Source organism: Mastigoproctus giganteus, chromosome 7 (assembly GCF_048544385.1).
Source record: "Mastigoproctus giganteus isolate SK-2022 chromosome 7, ASM4854438v1, whole genome shotgun sequence".
NCBI classification, from domain to species: domain Eukaryota; kingdom Metazoa; phylum Arthropoda; class Arachnida; order Uropygi; family Thelyphonidae; genus Mastigoproctus; species Mastigoproctus giganteus.
Window position 1 is genome coordinate 180,523,296 of NC_143581.1, and position 23,727 is coordinate 180,547,022.

General features: G+C 38.2%; 1 protein-coding gene across 1 annotated transcript in view; it reads left to right on the forward strand.

Moving 5' to 3' along the window:
• The window catches only part of LOC150083370 (SHC-transforming protein 1-like), a 301,635-nt gene extending 278,660 nt beyond the window's left edge, over positions 1-22,975 (forward strand). The window contains exon 12 of the mRNA XM_090377222.1: positions 22,631-22,975. Coding sequence (XP_090233348.1) covers positions 22,631-22,768 — 138 coding nt within the window. The 3' untranslated portion in view covers positions 22,769-22,975. The remainder of the gene's footprint in view (positions 1-22,630) is intronic.
• The last annotated feature ends 752 nt before the right edge of the window (positions 22,976-23,727 follow it).

Genomic DNA, 23,727 nt, shown 5'->3' on the forward strand with positions numbered 1-23,727 from the left:
GTCAAAATCCTTCTGACATCCTTTTGACAGAAGACAACAGGGCCATTGAATGGAGCGTGTTGGGAATGGTGGGAATTGTTTTACAAAGATCATTAATACATGAGTTGCAAGAAAAATGGGATGCTAGCAGGTCAGCTTTATCCTTGGCTGAAGTGACAACAGAACCATCTGGTTTGGACAGAGGTGGGAGCAGAGATGGGTAAAAGTTGTGGCCAATAGCTTTGGCAAGACACCAGAATGCTCAGCTACCATTAGGGCAAGAAGCAAGTTTTCTATTCTTAGCCTGTTCAAACTCTAGTTTTGATTGATTAATAACTGCTTTACAATTGTTGCGAGCTTTGGTGTACGTAGTAAATGAAACTGGAGAATTAGGAACAAGCCAATTATGATATGCAACATTCTTCTCTTTAACAGCCTTAGCACATTTATTGGAAAACCAAGGTTTAGATAAAGGACGAGATTTTAAAGTGGAGTGTGGGATAAAGGATTCCATTCCTGCAAGAATAATTTCACTGACACGATCTGAGCAAACGTTGACATCAGAAGTTTTGAAACAGTAATCCGACCAAGGAAAAGAAGAAAAGAAGTCTCGCAGGTCATCCCATTTTGCATTCTTGTAATGCCAAACAACACGAGGTTGGGAATAGCCATGAGATAAAGGTTCCATTGGAGAAGAGACAATCACCAAGTTGTGATCTGAAGTGCCTAAACGACCTCTCACTTCGACCGCGTACTTAGAAGGGTTGTTTGTGAGAAAAAGATCAAGCGTATTGGCTGTATGATTAGGATTGTCCAGTATTCTTGTAGGTAAATGAACAATCTGTGCAAGGTCATTAGTAGTTGCAAAAGCCTCAACATCACGACCAGCTGGGTCGGTGCGACTAGAAAACGGAAGCTAGCTGGAGTTGTGAACATTAAAATCACCAAGGAAAATTACCTTTCTGTTAGGAAAGTTGAACTGGAGAAAGTCAGGTTGCAAAGATAGGAAGACAAAGAGCTCCAAGTGATTAGTGGAGTTGGGAGAACGGTAGAGAGAACAGATGAATTTGACACAATGAGGTAGAGAGATTTTAAGCCAGAGAAGATCAAAGAGAGGAGATTCCAAATTGCCAAGGCTCTGACAGGGAATATCAGAACACACATATGCACAAGTACCACCTTTCAGGCGAAACGAATCATACAGCGAATAATTTGCACATCTGAGATGAGCAGTAGTTGAATCAACTGATAACTGATTTTCTGTCAGAAAAAGTACATGGGGTTTGGCAGACTGCAAGTGGAAATGGACATTGTTGAGATTAGAATTGAGACCACGTATATTTGTGAAATGAATTAGGAAGTGCTTGGGAGGTTTAGATCTTTTCGCAGATAAGCTTGCTCTATTAGTTTGACAATTCATTGTGTATTCAACAGTAAGAAAAAGTGGGGGGACATGCTGTATGAAGTAATGAAATTTTTGGATATGGCGTACACATGGTAAGAATATACCCAGATCCTTGGCATAACGTGGCCTCGACAATGCTCCCCGCATACACACTATTCGGACTCCCTCCAGTCACTATCTGGCAGAGTAGAGGTAGCAAGATTATACACTAGCTGATTCCGAATCCTCCTAGAGAATTACCAATAGGTTCGGTCCGGTGTACTAACTAGCAGCAGGCCTGCGAACACTGTTTTAGAGCTGTACCCTCAAAATGTAAGGAATATTGGATCTCGCCACGATGTTCATCATAACCTCAACAGGCATCAATCATACTGCATGACAGAAGAGATAGGGAAGTGTTGACCGGAACTTAGCTCTAGAGACTAAACATGGGTTCCACCACTTCAAGCCTCCAATAAGCAAAGTGGTGGTATTGCACCGGTTGAAAAGAGTCATCTACCACCTAGTACTGCCTGGTAACATAGAGGGGCGGCATTCCTCCATGTGGTGTGGGCGCCACACCTCGACCCCTGCTTTCATTGGTTCACACCTGGGTGGTCACCCACCATGTACTTGTGCATGGGGGTTATACCCAGGATTACTAACAGTCCCACCATCGTGAAGGTGCAAGCACAGGATTTGGCTGTCACAGACGGTCCGGACTTCGCCGAAATTGGGTCCACTTGACTTGAGTGTCACCCGAATATCAGTTTCATCTGTGTTTTAGATTCCCAGGTAGCAAGTACAGCTTGTCTGGCATATCTGAGAGAATGTATGTGTCAACCTCAAGGTCATGCCAGAGTATAAACAAGAAAAAGCATAAACATAAAGAACACTAGTTCTGTTAGTTATTATGTGTAATGTAACCATTCATGTATTATCGTGGTCATGTGTTTAGAGCCGACCGGGCTAGCCGAGTGGGTAAAGTACCTGCCCGGCAACCCAAAGGTCGCGGGTTCGATTCCCGCCTCGGGCTTGGATCAAAGTACTGCAAAAACCTTGGGAGGTGCAATATGGCCACAGAAGCCGATGCGCCAACAACTACCAAAAAAAAAAAATGTGTTTAGAATCATTGATCAATGGTGTGTGATTTGCCCACACCATTGAATGCCATGCATTCCCAAATGGACATATCCACTACCATGTTTAACAGTAGGAGGAGTAGGCGCCTCCGTAACCAGGTGGGAAGGAGCAGCAGTGCGTAGCACACACTTCTTGATTAGACTGGGGTTCTGGCCCATCACCACCAAATACAATGTGATTCAAGGTGGTGAATTCACAGATGAACAGTTGTACAACTGTGAAACAGCATTGTACTATAAACGTCTCCCCAACAAGTCACTGGATATTAAAAAGGAACCCAACAAAGCGAGCATGAAAGCTAACAAAGAGAGAATTACTCTGTTACTGTGCACAAACAAGACTGGAAATCACAAGCTAAAGCCAATGTGCATTGGTAAAAGTCGGAAGTTCCTGGTGTTTTAAGCATATCAGCACGAAATCTCTACCTGTGATTTATAAAAATAGCTCCAATGCAGGGATGATGACGGATATTTTTGCTTATGATTTGAAAGTGAGATGCCACTTGCATTCCAAAAACTTGAAAAAAGGTTATTACTTGTTTGATTCACTCCCTAGCTCATCCTTCAGCTGATGTCCTGTAATCGAAAGATGACAAGATCAGAGTCATGTTTCTACCAAGGAACACAACTGCATTAATTCAACCCATAGATAATAGCATTATTCAAACCTTCAAATTTAAACCTATTATTATGGTGTTGTGAACTCAAAAATTCAAGTTCTAGAATTTATATAAACATTAACACTGGAAGTCGTTGAATGCAATATTGATTAGTATAGGAGAACGTAAGCTCATCAAAAAATGAAAACTGCTTGAAAAATTATATTTGAAAAGATGAGATCACTAATAGTAACCTTAAATTAGCCAGTTTTCAGAACAAGAAGCAGTGACTGCTTGTAATATACTTGGTGGCAGTCTTGGAGCAGATGACCTGGCTGGTTGGATAAGAAAGCTCCAGTTACGCATTACCTAAGTGAGGAAGAAAGTGTAGCCTCTGTGAACAGTAGTAACACAATCAACAAACAGAAGGCCGGTGACATAGGGGGTGACTCAGTAGATAATGTGGATGACTTGTGTAAGGAAAAAGCACCAGGAATTTACCAAGTACTTGAAAACATTAATGAGGTGATGGCATGATTAGAACATCAGCGTGATAATGAACATCTTCATTTATTGCATCTGACCAATATTAAGAATTATGTACTGTAAAAATGCCATCGTTAGTTCTGGCAAACTAAATTACATGACTATTTCAGAACAGATCATAAAATGTAAGTCCATAACAGCATTGTCTATTAGTAGAATGTAAAGGGAATGATATAACTTTTAATACTTTACGCCCATTAATCTGTATATAAAACATTAGTAAATTAAGTATTTATTTACTAAACTTTGCTTATAATGCAGGTATTGAAGTTGTTGCCCGACACCCGCATTATATTGAAGTTGCACTAATTAGCATTAGCAAGGGCATATGATGCAAGAAAGCAAGCTTATATAGCATCAGCCAAAAAAAAAAGAAAACACACACACACACACACACACACACACACACACACACACACACCCCCACACCCTTCTCATTTCACCCATACACTCACTCCAAATGTCTGTCTAGTTCTGCCTTGAATCTGTTTAAGCTATCAACTTCTACAACGACAGATAGAAGTTTGTTCCAGCAATCAACCACCCGCTGGCTAAAGGCAAACTTCTGCACATCTATCCTACAACTGTCATTTCTCAATTTGAATTTATGCCCTCTCAGGCGATTATTCTGAGCAAGAGGAAGAATCCCATCAGCATTGAGCATGCTCAAACCATTCAAGGCTTTATACACCTCAGTCAGATCACCTCGCAGGTGCCTAGTCTCTGGACACTGCAATTTGCAAAACTTAAGCCTTTCTTCGTAAGAGCAACCCTTTTGTTCCATTCACTAATCTTGTTGCCCTTCTCTGAACTCGTTCCAACAGCTCTACATCCTTCTTAAAATGAGGCCTCCAGACTTGTATACAATACTCAAGTACTGTATACAAGTGGCCTGACCATTGCCTTTTACAAGGGAATAATCACCTCCTTATCCCTGCTAGAAAAATTCCTGTATATCTTTAACAAGACACCATGAGCTACTCTTGCAGACCATCTGCACTGCTCAAAAAACTTCATATCTTACTGCACAATTACACCCAGGTCCTTTTTATTCTTCACTACCCTGCCTGTAGTACCACACAGTTGATATGTTACTCTGGGGTTACTGCTTCCCTTATGCAATACTTTACGTTTGTCAATGTTAAACTTCAGTTGCCAACTTTCAGTCCATCTGCTCAACTCTTCTACATCCTGTTGCAGCAGCAGCGTACAGGAACTCCCTGACTGATTTAATACGTGACTTACGGAAATTCGACTTTACATAAGTTTTTGCCGGCCGGTGCAAACTTAAAACATTTGTGGAAACATATTCTGCATCCCGTAGGAATAAATGGAGATATTGTGAAAATATCATGTGACCCCAATAACAGTTTTTTTTTTTTTTTTTTTTTTGGTAATTCGTTCCAAGTCCTTGGGAAGTTGAAAATTTCGCTATATTACTAAGCTATTTATCTCTCTAAAAGGTCATATTTATAATGGAAATTGCACTATCCTTTCATCGTTATAATATGTTCCCATTATAAGAATCAAGTTTGAACGGCTTTGTGATATTTTTCTGAAGCACTTTTCTGGAGGTCATGACCAAAAAACAATAAAAACAATTTGCACTTTCCGATTTATTGGGCTTTTCTGTTAGTCCATCTAATTATAAACGGATAGTAAACTCGATCTTATTGCATTTGCGATAATCCCGATATCTCGAATTCTGTGGGTTTTTACGTTAAGATATTATGGTGAAATGTGTTTCCCTTCACTGAAATCTTCAATCATATAAAAAACAAATTTTCAGAAACTTCTCTTCATTCCTATTTATGTATTGCAATGATGAATGAAGGGAAAGGGACTAATGGAAAGTGCAGGTGCTGGCAGTGCCAGGAAACGAAACAATTGATTTAGAAAGGAAGATGAAAATGATTAAGAAGTACGAAGCAGGACAAAGTTTGTCATCTATTGCACGGAATTAGGTCTCGCTGCTTCAACAGTGAATACTATTTTAAAGGACAGTGCTCGTATAAAAGAACATGTCAAAGGATCAATGCACTTAAGATCAACAGTGTTCAGGTGCTATATTGAAGATGGAACAGCTGTTAATAATATGGATGGAAAATCAGATTCAGAAGCGAGTGCCCCTGAGTCTAATGACCATTCAAGCAAAAGCAACACGTATTTATGAAGATATTAAAGATTTTTTTTTTTTTTTTTGTCCTCATCTTTTCCCATTATTATATGGGGTCAGCATTTTTATTGTTTCGGCATACAATTTTTACAGCCGGATGCCCTTTCTGATGCCAACCCTCACCCTTTATCCGGGCTGGAATATGTGGCAGGTCATTCCCTGATCTGCCGCATCCTCCGTATTTGGTGGTACGGGCTCGAACCCCGGTCTAATCAAGAAGCGTGTGCTATGCACTACTGCTCCTACCAACCTGGCTACGGAGGTGCCCTTATGAAGATATTAAGGATAAGTACAGCAAACCCCAACCCAAGTTCATGGCAAGCAACGAGTAGTTTAATAGGTTCAAGCATCGCGCTGGTTTCCTTGTATCTCCCCCCAGCTAGCAGTTTTCCGACTCACCTAACTCTGCCTCAAACATCAACAAATATTCTTGCACCCTTTCTATTTCTTGCACCCTGTAGAAGCAGTCTCTCCTGTTAACAAGCACAGACCGGGCTGAGAAAAATTCTACCCCTTGAGCCTTGCACAATCTCTCCAGGGCCAAATTGATCGACAAGGTTCTCATCATATCCTCCTTCCTATCCTGTCTGGGCAGAATTGCAGACACTTTCAAATTCAACCCTAACTCACGGCTTTTTTTTTTTACAACATTGATCTGTATTTGTTAAGTAATTCCACCGCTCTCCTACTCTTAATATCATTAGTGCCAACGTGTACAACAGTATCACCCTTTGTGCCCTTAAAAGATGATATCTGCTCTACGTCATCAACCTTTGCTCCTGCGACATACCCTGGTCCTGTTGCCACCTATCCTTTTTGCACAATATATTCCCTGTTTCCCTGACAATAGTCACCAACTAGTTCCTTTGGGACCATCGCATTCTGCCTTGGGGCTTGCCACTGTGTTGCATGATGTTCAAGTGCAAGCTCTGGCATTGATGTGGGCATCTGAGAGCTTGATGGCTCCCTCAATTTAAATCCTTCGTGGGCATCCATCCTGTCCTTCAAGCTATCATATAAGCCCATAACAATGCTGAGTTGGGGCCTGATTTCTTCACACTCCTTACATCGCACAAACACAAAGACTTTTCCCTTGGCAATATCATGTCCCTTTCCTGATAGCTCAACAAACATCAAACAAGCAGTGCATTTCAAAAGGCTATGATTCAGAGGACAACCCCCCCACCCCCAGTTCTCCCCTGAGCCACAGCACTCCCATTAGTTTGAGCCTTTTGCTTTGCTGCTCTGAATAATTACTCTGCATAAATTAATGTCACTTCCAAAACTGCTGAAGCAAGTCTGTGTTTATATTTAGGATGGTAGACAATACAACAAACCCACTGATCACGAACCAGTGATGAACTTGCAATAGATTTTTCACATAGGTTGTATCAGATCTCTGTCATCATGCAGTATTGATAGGTGAATATGATATGTTTGTGTGATTGGGATAATGTCCACTGCATTTATCCTAAAAATTAAAATGACTATTAGGATATATTGGAGGTACATGTATTCTTTGCTGCCAGTTTGACAAAATCACTTCCTGATAATGTATTCTTGTACCTGGAAATGAGGTGCTTATTTGGTAGATGCAGTTGGTTGATATTTGGTAAGTTATTTAATGATAACTGAAGATGAGTTGAAGGGATGGGTAGAGACATATAGTTTTCAAAATTGTATTTTTTAGTATTTTGTAATTACTTATGGTATACTCCACTTGCTGCAAAATTGGGAGTAAAAAAAATGTATATTACGCATTCAGGTAGAGGCCTCCATAGCCGAGTGGTCAGGAGCGGGAGTGCAGTAGCACATGCTCTTTGAGTAGACCTGGGTTCAAGCCCCCGACTGCTGAATACGGTCGATCTGCCAACCCGCAATGGACCAGCGTGGCAGATTATGGTCCATATCCCTCAGCATGAATTGTTGAGGAGGCTTCCATCCTGCAGTGGGTTGATAATGGCTGCACTTTTTACTGTGCATATGAAATTACTTTTAATGTATACATTGGAAATACAGTTGCAACTTCAATAAATATGGGTGCCATGGGACAGTTGAACACTCACATTGTAGCCAAAAATAAATATTTAAAATTTTTTTGTGAATGCATAGTGACTTGAACTATGAAGCAAGCATTTTTATGGTTATGGTAAGCAGATTTCATTTTATTTTTGAATATAGGCCCACCCTGCCTTTTTCTCCAACAAGTAAACCAGTTATCGTCACTGTGACTATCACTATCAGGCATACAATAACAAAAACCACCTGCCAACTTGTGCTAATTGTAAATTCAAAAATAAAAGAGATGATCACTCTCTCAAAGACAGTAACTTCCTTGGGTACCCTTGAGCAGGTAAAATCAAGAATCAGTTATGGATAGTTTTTAAAATAAGCACTTCATGTTTTCATCTGCTACAGATTAACGCCCAATGCTGCCAAGTCTGTAGCAGGAGAACTAGGAAAAATTCTGAGTTAAAAAAAAAAAAAAACCTTTAACCTCTGGTCACCAAGTGGCACTGCACTTGCCTCCACATGGGGCTGGTACCTTGGGAGCAGAAAGTAACCTTCCACGGCTAAAAGAGAAAAATGAGCAATTCCAAACCTCCTCTTCCAGGATCTATTAAAATCTACATCCAGATAGTGAGGAAATGAATATTGTCAGAATAAAAGAAAGGACAAGACAACTATCCACAGACTGATACAAATAATAGGGAAAATGTCACACTTCTTTATCCAGAAAGGATTCAAAGGATTAGCAGGATCCATGAAAACAGTTAAACGACTGATATCTGACAGTATTTTTATGGAAATGACATGCTCAAGACATTTGGAGAGCTTATTACAAGCTACAAATTTCACAGAATTTCATAAAATGTAACTTTAGACTACAAAATTGCATATGGGGTTACCAGTAATGGTAACACTGCATGCAACTCTAAATTCATTAATCTGAATGTTATTAATTCCATGTCCTAGAAGAAGTTGGCATAATACTCAAGAACTAAGGGATAATACGTGCTATACAAATTTCCATCCAAAGAGATGGAAATATTATCCCACCAATCACATAATGCTTTGACCCATCACAGCCCCAATGAGTAAAAAAAAAGTAAAGTGAAGCCATTATCAACCCACTGCAGGATGGAAGCCTCCTCAACAATTCATGCTGAGGGAAATTAACCATAATCTGCCACGCTGGTTCAGTGTGGGTTGGCAGATCGACCATATTCAGCAGTCAGGGGCTTGAACCCCGGTCTACTCAAAGAGCGTGTGCTACTGCACGCACTCCCGCTCCTGCCCACTTGGCTACGGAGTATACATACTATACAGTAGACTCTCGATTATTCAGGGGCAGATTATCTGGGTTGTGGAGTATTTGGGGTCTCTATGATTAGAGGAAATCTAAGTCAGATAGCAGAAAAGAAATAGTTTTAATCTGTTACAGTTGCTGTTTGTTTACATTTTATAATGTTCTATATTTTAATTTTAACATTCTTCTCAGGTTTTTTTTTTTTTTTTTTAATTGTTCCCATAAGCATCCAGCAATCTTTACAACAGAAAAGGCTTGCTCTTTCGATTAAACAAAAACTGCAGTTCAACAATAAATACAAAAAAGGTGCTAAAGTGTCAAGTTCAATGAGGTGTCACTTTAGCACCTCTACTCAGAGTCAAACCGGCTGTTTTGACTAAAGCCACTATCATTGCCCAGCCCAATCCATTCTGTCTCTCCCAAATTACATGGACTAGCAAGGACACATTGCTCTCGCTGACACAATCATTCTTTGAAATTTACATAATACCAGCTGTAGGAAGGTAAATCAAGAGAAAAAAACGAACTTTATTGATTTCCTTTTTCAAAAAAAATATATCTTCATATTAAATATTGTGTTAAATCTTCTCATGTTTTTTATAAATATGAATACAGTATTTATGAAAATAAATTTATATTTCTGTCACATTTACAAGTTTATCTTTCAATTTTTGGATTATCCGGGGTTTCAATTATCTGGGCAAATTTATTTCCAGCAGTCCATCCTGAATAATCAGGAATCTAGTGTGTATTTAAAATGCCCTATAAGAATATAGATCCTAAACTCATTAAGATGGTTTAGGTATCAAAAGTGTACCTACTCACAGACCACTTGCAGAGAGGAACCAGTTTCTCCAAAGTGTGGTGTAAAGAATCATGACTGCAAAGATTGATGGTGCTAATTAGTGTCCAAACTATAAGGGTGAACACTCAGCATATTCTCAAATATGGATCAAATAGAAACAAGAACAAGACATAGAAACATAAAACTAAACTAAATATCAAGAAGCAAGAAAACTCCTATCTGATACCAGCAAGTTTTCATGTACTGAAGTAATAATTAATAAAACTTCCATAGTAACACAAATGAAAGTCACCGTTCCTCCACTCAAGTCTTTTGTTCCTCAAGTAAGACATAGACTAAGCGAACCACAAACCAAAGAAAGGAAAAAGCAGAAAATATAACAAATATTGGTAACCACTGTGCATGCTCACCAAGACAAAATGGACATTGAAGGTGAAACAACAGATGACTTGATCCTGAGTTATTTGCAGAAGAAGATATAGTTACCAACCATTTACATTTTCCAAAAAATGACAAACCTAAACTAAATAAATAAATAAAAAACATAAAATCCTCTTTTCTTCAAAAACCTGCTGAATGTTCACCTGAATACATTCCATATAAAATGCTAAAAAAAACATGAGGCATTCAGTAGAATGTGGTGGGGGGAACACGCATGCAAAGTAAAAAACAAACAAGCATATGATAGTATCTAATGTTTGTACACACACAGTATGTCTGCTTATTGTTATTTATTTTTTTATATTTTACTGTAAGGTTAAGAATATTAAACAGCAATACTGTGTATTTTAATAATTTAGAAAATGTGTTTCTTTTAGCAATTTCATGCCGAAATGAGTAATTTTTACAGTTGTATTACATTCGTATTTTAATTGCAGTTCATTGTTCAACACTCCATAGGCATTTTTAACATGTAAAATGACATATTTAAATATTCAAATTTTCCATTAAAAAAATACATTTATTAAGTATTGCAGTATTTTAGCAGTTTGTTAGCCATCTAACAACCATCAATATCCAGTGGACCAATCTGATTCAGGTGATTCCTAGAGTTTACATAGGTAAAGAACTCTTTTCTGTTTTTCTTTGCATCCTTTGCCAAGGATTTCTCATAATCTGCCTAATCTCCTTTGTGACTTGAAAAAGCAAACTAATACGAATAAAATATTTTTTGTGGAGTTGTAGTTGGTCAGTTTCAGCTGGAGGGGAGTAAAGTTTTCCTTGTAAGAAGTTCCAGGTTTTTCAGCTGCACAACATGGAAAATGGCATGTGATCACATACTTGTACACTATAATACATGTGAACTGGCATACCATTAGAACTGATGTGGTGTAACCTGATGTGGTTAATGTGTTAAAAAGTTTCCAAGAACAAGGAGATAAAATCAGGGCGAGTGTTTGCTTGACTACTTATGTAATTTGGTGCAATCCTATATTATAAAAAAATATTTTTATGCACATGTATATATATATTACTGATTTTCTGTTATGTTTTATTGAGGCCACCTGTATGCACGTTGCATGATCAATCCTCTATGCTTCCACAAAATATGTGCAGCCCATTGTTAACTGTGGTACTATTATATTGTCTACCAAAAACAACAGCTAAAATTGAAGAAGTAAACTCCCTTAGCCATGTTGCGGCTGTATAAGAATATAAAAAGAACTTTTATAAAAATTATTTCCATATTTTCCATCTCTCTGGGGAAAATAACTTTCCTTTTCTGTCTTTAAATTATACAGCCATTTAGCTAGTATCATGATGTCCTCAATTTAAACCATTTCATAGTATGAATAATGATGCTTTTTTTCATTCCTAATTATCAGTCCTTAATGAAATTATACCATTGTCTCTACACTTGTTGCCATCCTTCCCCCCCCACACACACAGCAAGAACCTAGTATCCACACAAGAAGAGCAGCAGCATGCAGTTGACAGTTGTTGAACTAAGGGCTCACTTTATTTAAAATATTTTGAATAAAAAATGACTCAGATGTGAAAGGAAATAGGCATTCAATTGTTACATGTAAAGTAGGCTGGTTGGCAATAGACCACAAAAACAAGAATGAAAAAGCATGCAAGTGTGGCAAACAACAGAAATAAAATAGTTGAATAAAACGTTTTGCATGGATTTGGAATAAAATTTTTTGCAGGCATTTGTTTTTATCACTCAGGAAGTGATAAGCACTTCCTGAGTGATAAAAAATAAGAAGAAGAAAACATTACAGGTAAGGGTGCATTTAAGCCGAGAATAACACATATAAACAAATAAAACATATGCATTAACCATGTCTACATCAACAGTGGCCATATCCATATTATCTAAAAGAATTTGTCACAATCCAAGGAACCCCCCTCCTATCTTTTCCTTCACCTTCCTCCATCAGTCATCTCTTCTCACTTTTCTTCCTCTCCTTTCTCAATCCTCCTCAGACTTATCTCCTCTTCCTCCTGTCCTCCCATTCCACTACTCAACATACCTAAAAGAATCATGGCTGACACCCTTTCCTTGTTTGTCACAACTTTGGATATCCAAGAAAACCTGGAGAAAACCAGTCATCTCTTCTCACTTTTCTTCCTCTCCTTTCTCCACCCTCCTCAGACTTATCTCCTCTTCCTCCTGTCCTCCCATCCCACTACTCAACATACCTAAAAGAATCACGGCTAACACCCTTTCCTTGTCTGTCACAACTTTGGATATCCAAGAAAACCTGGAGGATTGCAGCATGCAACCTTGTTTCTAAGGAGCATCACCACATAAGTAATAAGCTTCTCAAAAATTTAAAAAGCCTTGTCCTTCTAAATTTCAGTTTGGTCCTGTTCCAGCTATTAAGCTTTCTTTCCTGGATCTCTCTCGATGCTCCCTTTAAAATAAGGTTCCTGCATTACCCGTTAATTAAAAAATGAATAAGAGATTTATCTCAGTAATTTCTTGTAAAACTCCACTATCTACACTCTATTGTACAATGAATTTAATAAAACTACTTAAATGTATCCTTACACCTGAAGTAAAGTCGATGATCCAACGTATCTGGTATTGATAGTTTGAGCTCCAAACCTAACCCCAAGAATACATCAAATCATCATTAAATTAAATAAAAACGAATACAAATATTATTTTTTGTGTAAAGGTCGAGTAAAGGTCATCTTTACTCTGTACACAAAACCCAATATTCTCTCAAAATGGCTGCTACGTTGCAGAAAGCAGCATATACTTATATTTGGCACTCTTCACAGTAAAGGTCATCTTTACTCTGTAACAAAACCCAATATTCTCTCAAAATGGCTGCTACATTGCAGAAAGCAGCACATACTTATATTTGGCACTCTTCACGGTGTGTGAAATATAACATAAATTTTTAAAAAACCTGAAAACAGAAGTAACTGAAGTAACTAATGGTATTGAATATATAAGTATGTTTTTAAATAATATTTATATATGTAATAACTAGAAATATATGCGCATTTTTGAAATTTTGTATGTTTAAAAAAACAGTCTTTTTAATTGGAAAATGGAAGAGACTAAAGAATTTTTCTATCTTATGACTAATATGCTTTTTCGTAATTTTTAGCAAACTTTTTTATTTATTTTCTTTAAATAAAAGGTGTAAAATACACTTTGTTTTAAAAATTTTTTAGTATTTTTTGTAATCTTAAAGTTACCTAGAATAAGTATTGCAATCCATTAAGAAAAGATGAAATATTGGCATTGTTCAAGTAGAATTTAAAAAAAAAAAAAAAAAAAAAAGGATTCTAAAACTTAAAATAGAAAATGGGCACATGTCAAGTGTTGTACCACTGTTTGTGCTGCCACTGCCAAGTTAATGTATGTTCCTTTTCTTAGTTTTCTGGCTCATTGCTGCTCTGGACTTCCTGCCACATTTATATGGTCCTACATGGTCTTTTTATGATGCATGTTACATCTGTATAAGCCGACCGGGCTAGCCGAGTGGGTAAAGTACCTGCTTGGCAACCCAAAGGTCGCGGGTTCGATTCCCGCCTCGGGCTTGGATCAAAGTACTGCAAAAACCTTGGGAGGTGCAATATGGCCACAGAAGCCGATGCGCCAACAACTACCAAATCAAAAAAAAAAAAAAAAAAAAAAAAACATCTGTATAAATGTGCTCACAGGGCGATTTGAACCGGGTCTCTCCAAATGAGTAACAAGTGGTGAAACTACTATATGGAGAAATCACTACAACAGAGGGAGAAATCACTACCACAAGCTGCAAAACACAAAACTTGTTTCAAATAACAAAAAAAAAAAAAAAAAACCTCAACCTGCAGGGCTGAACAAAAGCTAAAACTATACATTTTTGTTGCAACTGACAGTAGAAAAGAAAATAATGGCAAGACTGGAGGAGGAGAACAATGCCTCCAACCAGTCAGCCAACAAAGCAATTGGATCTGAGAGGGTGGGGAGAGGTCCATCCCACCCTTCAGAACCAAAACCCATTTATATCTAAAAATGCTAGACCAAGAACTATATGGTACTAGCAAAAACCCAACTGATTGCAGCTGCAATAAGGCAGGAAAGAAAAACACAACAAATAATCAGCCCCGCAGGAAAACAAAATTAAATCAAAACACAAGCAGCCAACAGCTCCAGCAGTAAAACAGTCTAGAGAGGAAAATCATCTCACTCAACCAGAACAGCCAACTGAAGGTTGGATCTGAGGGAGCAGGGAGCGGTCCATCCAACTCCTCAGAGCCAAACAGATAATGCAAGAAGAGAAAAACTGTCTCTTCAACATAATAATGAGCTAACTACACAACTAATGTACAATATAAACATTTAAGATTAACAACTGCTGATTCAAAAACACAATAAAATCAGTTACTCTCAATTCTGAGAGCAAACAGCAAATCAAACAAAAGCACCATGATATTAACAAGATAATTACAGTATTTACAAAATACATAAAATTCACAGAAAATCATTTCAGGCAGCCCGAACAGAGTTCGAAATGGGAGAGGGGAGGTTCATCTCTCCCACTCGGCCAGGCGAAACCTGAAACAAGTCTTCAGGAAAAGACGCAAAAACTCTGCGTCCAAAACACAAGGTAATTTAGGCAAGGAAGAAACTCCTCTCAGGGAGAGAAAGAAAAAAAAAAAAAAAAAAAATGAATACAGTAATATATATAAATATTAAGAACAAATAACGAAATCAAAGGTTATTCCTTGATAAAGCCGCTCTTCTCTGGAAGACACTATTAGCAAAAGAATAGAAGGCAGAAAGAGAGTCCGCCGACCCAGGCCAGGCGCCAAAAATCATCTAAATTATATACATTTGTACAGATAGACAATTGTTGTCTTAAATCCACATATAAATTACAATATAGGACAATATGTTCAACTGTCTCCTCAGAGCCATGAGAGGAGAGGGGACAAATCCAAAACTATACAAACGAGAATTAATTCTATGTCCCATGATTAAGAAAGTGGGAAATAACCCAAGTTGAAGCCAGTTAAAATTTTTATCTTTAATAAAAACACGAAGAAAGAAAGAGTATGTGACTCTGCCGAGAGAGAGAGAGAGGAATCATCCCAAGAGTGTTGCCACTCTTCCAAAGCAAGATTGGAAAGCCTGGCCAGATCAACATTTGTAGAGTTCTCATAATTATTAGCAAAAATCTCTCACTGAAGCAGGAGAGAGAGAGATTTCCTATGGTAAGACAAGAAATGCAATATAATTTCCAGGTAGATAGGGAGACGACCATTAATAACAAGCAGGGCATCAGTAGAAACAGTTCTACATGCCCTGCAAGTATACAGAAGGAAGGACCGCTGCGCCTACAGAAGGTATTTTTTTGGACCAGTGAATTAAGAATTCTGACGCCCCAAGCACCGGCACCATAACAGACGATGGGGATGAAGAGACACTTGTAGTAAAGACCAGTTGAAGATGACTTAAGATTCCAGAGGGAATCTTAAGTCATCTTCTTAAGATGACTTAAGCCAGCCGGTAAGAGAACGGATTTTCTACCGAAGGTACTTGCAATGGGGAATGAAAGATAAACGATCATCAATCACCACCCCAAGGTATTTATATTCACTTTCCAATTTAACAGCCTGGTCAAGAATTTTAACTACAGGGGGATGATTATGATTTAGTAGGCCTTTCAGAAGAACCTGTTTAGTTTTAGGGACTGAAATGGAGAGTTTATGGAGGGAACACCACATGTGAAGATCATCCAAGATGCGGTTTGCTTTAATTTCCAATTCAAGACGAGAATTCCCAGGGACAAGCAATGCAAGAGCGTCGGCGTAGGCAATGTTGACAATATCATCATGAGGGTCATTTAGCCATTCATCAAGGACCACGTTCCAGCAAACAGGGCCAAGAACAGATCCCTGAGGACAACCCTAGAAACCGGCCTCGTAACCAAGCAAAAATCCGAGGAGACCACAAGGCGTCTATTATCGAAATAACTAGAAATTAGTTTGTAGATAGGACAGGAGACCTCGGCCTCCCGAAACCTCACCAGGACACTGCCACCATAAGGTGTCAAAGGCCCCTTTGAAGTCTACAAAGAGACTGAGGACATATTTAGAAGGAGATGCTCGAACAGTGCCCAGGAGAAGATTAATTGCATCTGTAGTTGATTTACCTTGCGTGAAACCAAACTGGGAAGAAGAACAAAGATTTTTTGAGTTATAGTAACCCTTGAAACGTGAAACCAGAAGTTTTTCCAACAACTTGCCAAGAAAAGGAAGAAGGGAAATTGGACGATAAGAAGGAAAGTCAACTAGATTGCCAGGACTCTTGAGAAGGATTTTTAAATTGGCAATTTTCCAGATTCTTTTAATCACAGAAACCTCCATGAGGTCCAGACCTGGACTTTTGCCAATAGTAAGGGTATTAATGGCAGAATCAATTTCTATATTAGTGAAGGGATCCTCAGAAGAAGAGCCTTCAAACACAAGATGCTGTAATCTAAAAAGAGTTTGTTCATTGCTCTCAGGAACCAAGATGGCCCTGAGAAGCAATTCATCCATGATGGCATCGACAGATGCTGACCAAGTTGAAGTTTCAGTGTGGAATTTGGAACATGGATCGAGGTCTGAGGAATATGTGGATGGAGTTTAGAGGCAATGACTTTATAGGGTAAACCCCAAGGATCTGATTTAATAGTTCTTTCCACGAGACGAGCCCAAGCCTGGGCCTTCTCCTCTCTAATACTGTTAAAATATCCGTTGCAAGCTGCCTTCTACAAGTCAGCAAGCCTGTTTACTTCAATTGGTGGCCTGTTATTTCCTTTTAGCTCTATTAAGGTTTCACCTGGTGGTCCTAAGAGCTCTTCTAAGAGAGGAAACACCATCAGACCACCAAGGAACAGAATTGATTCAACAAGATTTTATAAGAAAACTAAGGTCAGAGACCTCAGTAATAATTCCAGTTATCTTTTCTTCCAGGGAATTTGGATCCAATTCAGAAAGATTAGAGATGAAATCCTCATTAACCAAACTCAAAAGATTAGAGTCGAAAATGCTCCAGTCAGAACCCTTAGTTTTATAGCGAGGGAAATCATGATTAACTCGAGAGGAAGAAGGCTTAACAGTGGTGACCAGGTCAAAAGTGATGGTCACTGCTTGACCAAGAAGTACGAACCGACCAATTATTTATACCGAAAGAAAAAGCACAATTTGAAAGTGTGATGTCAATGTAAGATTGACCCTGCGAACTGGAAAAGGTAGGGGGATGACCCCAGACATTATGGACAATTAAGTTTTTTGCAACGATGAAATCCTCAAGGAGATCACACTTGGGGCTAGAAGTAGGGCTTCCCCAAAGGGGAGAAGAAGCATTAGAATCAGTCATAATGATTAACAGAAGACCAGAAAGTCTGGTTAACAAGAGTTCCAGGTAATTTAAGAATGGCTCAATAGGCTGTGCATTCTGCAAACATCGCATGTACAAAGAGATGGCATAAATCCTACCGAAGGAGCCCTCAAGACAGGCGCAAGCAGCAAACTTGGAGCAGAGACTATTGATCTTAGTAACCGTGATCAGAGGGTCCACCATCACCAGAGCAGCCCAAACCCTAGTCACCGCGTTGCCTCCAACCCCAGAAGTATCAGGGATAGATTGAACTAACTGAGATTGAGAGGGCAAGCTCTTAATCACACCTTTATAGGAATATGGCTCCTGGAGAGCCAAACAGAAAATTTATGTAAAGAAATTAAACTAGATACATCATTAATAACAGATAAACTTCGCTGACAATTTAATTGAAGGAATTTTACACTTATATTTACAACTGCAGTATGGGTACTATTCATAAGATGTCCTGAACCTCACCTTGTCTTGGGCTAACCTGAGATATTCGGAACAGGAAATGCCCTTGTAAGAATGGTCAGCTTTGAGTTTCCTAATTTTACAGTTGGGACAAACTATGGGGGAAGATTTACTGGGACAATCAGAAATTTGATGGCCCTGACAACCGCAGTGCCCACAGGTGTGTTCAGGTTACCTACAATTTTTAGATGAGTGGCCATAGCCCAGGTATTTGAAACATCTAGAAGATATTATGAAATCCTTAATACCGTGGACTGACCACCCAATATAAATTCTATTATTATTTTGTAACAAAATATGCCTGATAGGGCCAGGGACCTCAATCACCCAGTGCCGGCAGTCCTCCTGCTTGGAATTAATCTTAAATCGAAATTTAACTAGTTTCTTAAGGTCCTCAAGGGAATAATCCATGCCAATGAAGTTCTTATGAAGATCCTGGATGAAATCATCTTCAGAAGGGTCTTTACCAGTGTCGTAGATAAGAGTCTCAATTTTTGTAGAGCACGGTGTTTGTATGGCAGTGATGGTAGTGATGCATATTGAGGAAGTGTAGCTACTCAGATATGGAAGCCGAAAAACTGTAAGGCAAGAAACATATGTTAATCGATTTTTTTTTTTTTCTTTTCTTTTTTTTTTTTTTTCTATCATTGTTAAAATAGTGGGATGAGAAGGTGAAAATGGGGATAGAATTAGGTCAAGATAAATTGAAGTGAATGAATAAATAGATGGAAGAAAAGCAAACTAATATGAATAAATATTGGAATAAAATAAACTGAGAAAGGATGAAAGTGAAGGTGAAAACTTTTCAGATTGGCAGTTCAGAGCCAATTAGCCAGTTCTACAAATAGTGGAATGAAGCATATGAGCATTGTAGAGGCAGGGAAGAACAATGAGAAATCCAAATTATTTTCTCCCAAGTTCTGAGTGATTCAAGCAACAAGATATGCATGAGATAGCTTCTATAATGTATAATATTATTAAAATTTAAGAATATTAATTAATGAAATGTCTTGATTTTATATATATATCTGATAATATTGGTCAAAGTAACGTTTGCGCATACCTCAAGAGTTCTTGTTTGTTACCACAACAGAACATATTAGTAAGATGTTTTGAGGGTAGAAAGGTTTCAAATGATTGGGTAGCTAAATCCAGGGAAGTGAGCTTAAATAAGGGGTAGTTAACTATACACTGTCTTAATTGTTTATACAGTAATGTCAGAAGTGTCATCAATAAAATGAGTGAATTCAAACTGCTGGTTAGGACAAGTAACGCTGACATAATAGGGCTTATGGAAATGTGATGCCACCCAGAGATAGGGAGGGATGATGAGTTTCAGGACATATGTGTTTAAGAAGGATAGGGAAGATAGAAGGGAGTGGTGGGGTCATGCTTCTTATCAAAAGCACCCTGAGCACAACAAAAGCTTTTCTGGATTCAGATGTTTCGCATGCTAGTATAGAATCTGTATGGTGTAAGATGGTTGGAAGCAAAGGTGTAATGAGAGTGAGAGTAATCTACAGGCCAGGTGATTGTGAAGATTATGTTGAGAGCCTCTACATGCAAATGGAATGGGCAAGTAAGCATCAATGTCCTTATTATGGGTGATTTTAATTTACCTCTAATTGATTGGAGAAAATGGGAAGGAAACTCCACATGGAAACAAAATTTTTAAATCAACTAGATGATTGTTGTTTGTACCAACATGTCAGGGAAAGTACTAGGGAAAAAGAATATTTTAGACATGATCACAACCCATGAACCAGATGACATAATAGGGTTGACAGTACAGGAACCAGTAGCAGGAAGTGATCACAGAGTTCTACTGTGGACGATGAAGAGAGAGGCAGCAGTAGTTAAAGGCAAAGGAATGGGTTATAAAGGAATGGGAAAGGAAATTACAAGGGCTTAAGGTGCTACATAGCACCTATTAACTGGGTAGATATTGTGCAGAGAGCGAATACAATTGAATTATGGTTTACTTTTAAAACATTAATCACAGAAGCCTTGAATGCTTATGTACCATTAAAAAAATAGTCCACAAGGAAGATTCCAAGTTGGATGAATAAGGAAGTTGCCAGATTACTTGAGCAGAAAAAGACGGCATGGAAAAGTTACAAAGCAATAAAAAGTACTGAAGCCTATAACAGCTACAAATTGGTCTGTAATAGTGCCACAGAAAAGGTTAGGCTGGCAAAGGCAGATTATGAGAAATCGCTAGCAAAGAGTGGGGATAAGGAATTCTTCACATTATATAAATGCAAAGAAGAGAAGGACAAATCGGATCTGTATGTAATGGACATGGGACAGCATAAGATACCCCAGCTGAAGTTGCAGATGACCTCAACAGTTACTTTGCATCAATATTTACAGAATTAAAACCCTTTGTGTTGATGAGAAATTATGGGAGTGAAGTTGAAAAAAAAAAATGTAATTAATGATGCCGATATTTCACATATTTATTTAATGAAAAAACTTTTGAACCTACAGGCCAGTAAGGCTCCTCGAGTTGATGGCATACACCCTGTAATCTTAAGGGAGGCTGGCAAGTGAGTGCATTGAAGCTAATTATGAGAGCATCACTGGAGTCTGGTGTTGGATTCCATTGGATTGGAAAAGTGTCAGTGTATCTCCAATACATAAGGGCAGTTCTAAGAGTGAAGTGGGAAATTACTGGCCAGTCAGTCTAACTTCAGTAGTAGGGAAAATCATGGACAAAATGATCATGGGTAGAATTCAGGATCATTTAGATAGAAATGGAATTCTGAAGGATACTCAGCATGGTTTTGTAAAGGGAAAATCATGTTTAACTAATCTTGTTAGCTATTTTGACAGGGTCACTCAAGAGCTAGATTTAGCGAATAATTTCGACTTAGTATATTTGGATTTCAGCAAAGAATTTGACTCAGTCCCACATATTAACCCCAGGGGCTCACAACTGGTAAGGATCGGCTAGGCACACCAAGGGTCCTGAGCTGGATATTATCATTCTTCTCTTTCTTGGTGATTTCCTTTTCTCTCTCTCTCTCTCTCTCTCTCTCTCTCTCTCTCTCTCTCTCTCTCTCTCTCTCTCTCACACACACACACACACACACACACACACACACACAGGGTAATTCAGATTTTTTTTTTTTGGCTGGTGCCGCATAAGCCTCAGGCTTCCTTGCACCATATGGCTAATAATAATAATAATAAGCGGGACTCTATAAGCTGGAACAAGTCGGAATCACAGGGAATATCCTTAGATGGATAGCTGGGTGGCTTTAGAGCAGGAGGAAGAGGGTTGTGATAAATGGTTATTCCTCAGATTTGGTTGATGTAAGAAGTGGGGTTCCCCAAGAATCAGTATTGGAACCACTGTTTTTGATTTTCATAAATGACATCGATGAAGGGATAGAGGACATGATGTCTAAATTTACAAATGATGTAAAGATTAGTAGAGTAGTTAATGATCACCACCAAGCAAAGCTTCTTTAGAGTGACCTAGGGTTGATCAGGGATGGTCTTCAGAGTGACTTCAGGGATGGTCAGAAAAATGGCAGCTATGCTTTAATCCAGCAAAGTGTAAGGTATTATGCCTGGGGAACAGTAACCCCATACACTTGGTGGAGTTGAATTAAAGCCAGTAGTGGAGGAAAGGGACTTGGGTTATGATACGGTCAGACATGAAGTTCTCCGAGCATTGTAGACAGGTTGTAAGAAGGCCAGCGGTGGCTTATTGATGATTTATCAAACAATTGCTAGTAGAGATAAGGACCTCATAATCCCATTATATGAAGCTATTGTTAGACCACAATCGGAATACTGTGTTCAAATGTGGAGACCGCACCTAAAAAAGACATCAAGCTCCTTGAAAGATCCAGAGACAGGTAACTCGCCTGGTGATTGTCAAAAAGGCAAATATATTAAGAAAGACTTTGAATATGTGGGTTGAAGGGCTTGGAGACTAAGGAACCTTAGAGGAGACTTGATTGAGGTGTTTAAGGCTCTTCGAGAGGCATAAGTAAAATGAATGAGGACAAAATTTTCACGGTTATTAATGATTCTAGAACTAGGGGCCATAATTTCAAGTTACGGGGGAAATGTTTAGACTGGATTGCAGGAAGTTTTATTTTAGCCAGTGAGTTATAAATTACTGGAATAAGTTACCTACACGGGTGGTAGAGGCTTACAGTTTAGGGAAATTCAAAGATCAGCTGGATAATTAAGGGAAATGCATAGGTTGTCTGTTTCCTTTTCTCTTATTAATTTTTTTTATTTATTATTATTGGTGTGTTTTTTTTTTTTGTTTTTTTTTTTTTTTTGGCTGATGCAGCATAAGTCATAGGCTTCCTTGCACAATGTGGCCATTGCTAGTACTAATATATGTTTGTTTGTTTGTTTATTGCAGGTTCGTACGAAAGATAGGACATTTGAAAGTGTGAGCCACTTGGTCAATTATCATAGGGACAATGGCCTACCCATAATTTCTGCTGAAAGTGCACTTGTGCTTCGTAATCCAATTCCAAGGACCAGGCCAACACGCTGAAGATAGCCAGCTGTATAGGACTATCTTACTAATAAATAACTTCAGAAACAGGTACTTCACAAACTGTGAGGAGATAAGCTGCTGAGCTGATGAAGGTACTATTACATGGTATAATGAGTTCCAGCACCATAGTGAATCACGCTGTTGAAATTCAGCATTGATGTATATAACTGAGTGGGTATCATTGTTGACAAAGTTGAGATTATATATTTGGAGAACTGTTAATATACTATGTATGTATGTTTATTTGCTTCCTTTTTAATGAATGAACAATAGCACTTCTAACAAAGAAATTTATGTATTATTATTAGTAACTTAATTACAAGAAGTTGCCACATTTATCAGTGGGTTAAATAGCATGATAGACACAGCATTTCACTTTATTTTTAGACTGCTGGTGTCAAGTCAGTCATGGTCTGTGGTGGACCATTTTGCTTTTATAGGAACTGTGATAGGAATGATTTCTTCAGAACTCTAACATTATCTTCCTTTTTCATCCTATTATACTCCACGGTTGAAACCAAACAGATTCTCAGCTTTACTCTTAACAGCCTTCACAACTGGCTGTTTCAAGTAATGTTGTTGCTACTTTTGCTACGTTAGTATTCTACTGATATCTGTGTGATGGTTGAAATAATTCAGATCTTGTTTTTGTTATATATAAATCAATTCATTGTTTTTTGTTGAAAAATATATTTATTTATTATGTGCCATATATATTGTTTTAGTTTACAAAAACGTGCATTTGGATGAGGACTAGAATAATTATATTCTGTCCTTCTGAAGGGCAATTTGATTCAAGGTGAATCAAATTTGAGCTGATGATGTGGCTCATGGAGTGTAAAACGAATGCTGTTATCACAAAAAAAGTATGTTCATAACTGAAGTTCTATGTTTTTCTAAGCCAAAAAAACTTAAACTATAAATATAAGCTGTATATATAACCTCAGTTATAAAAA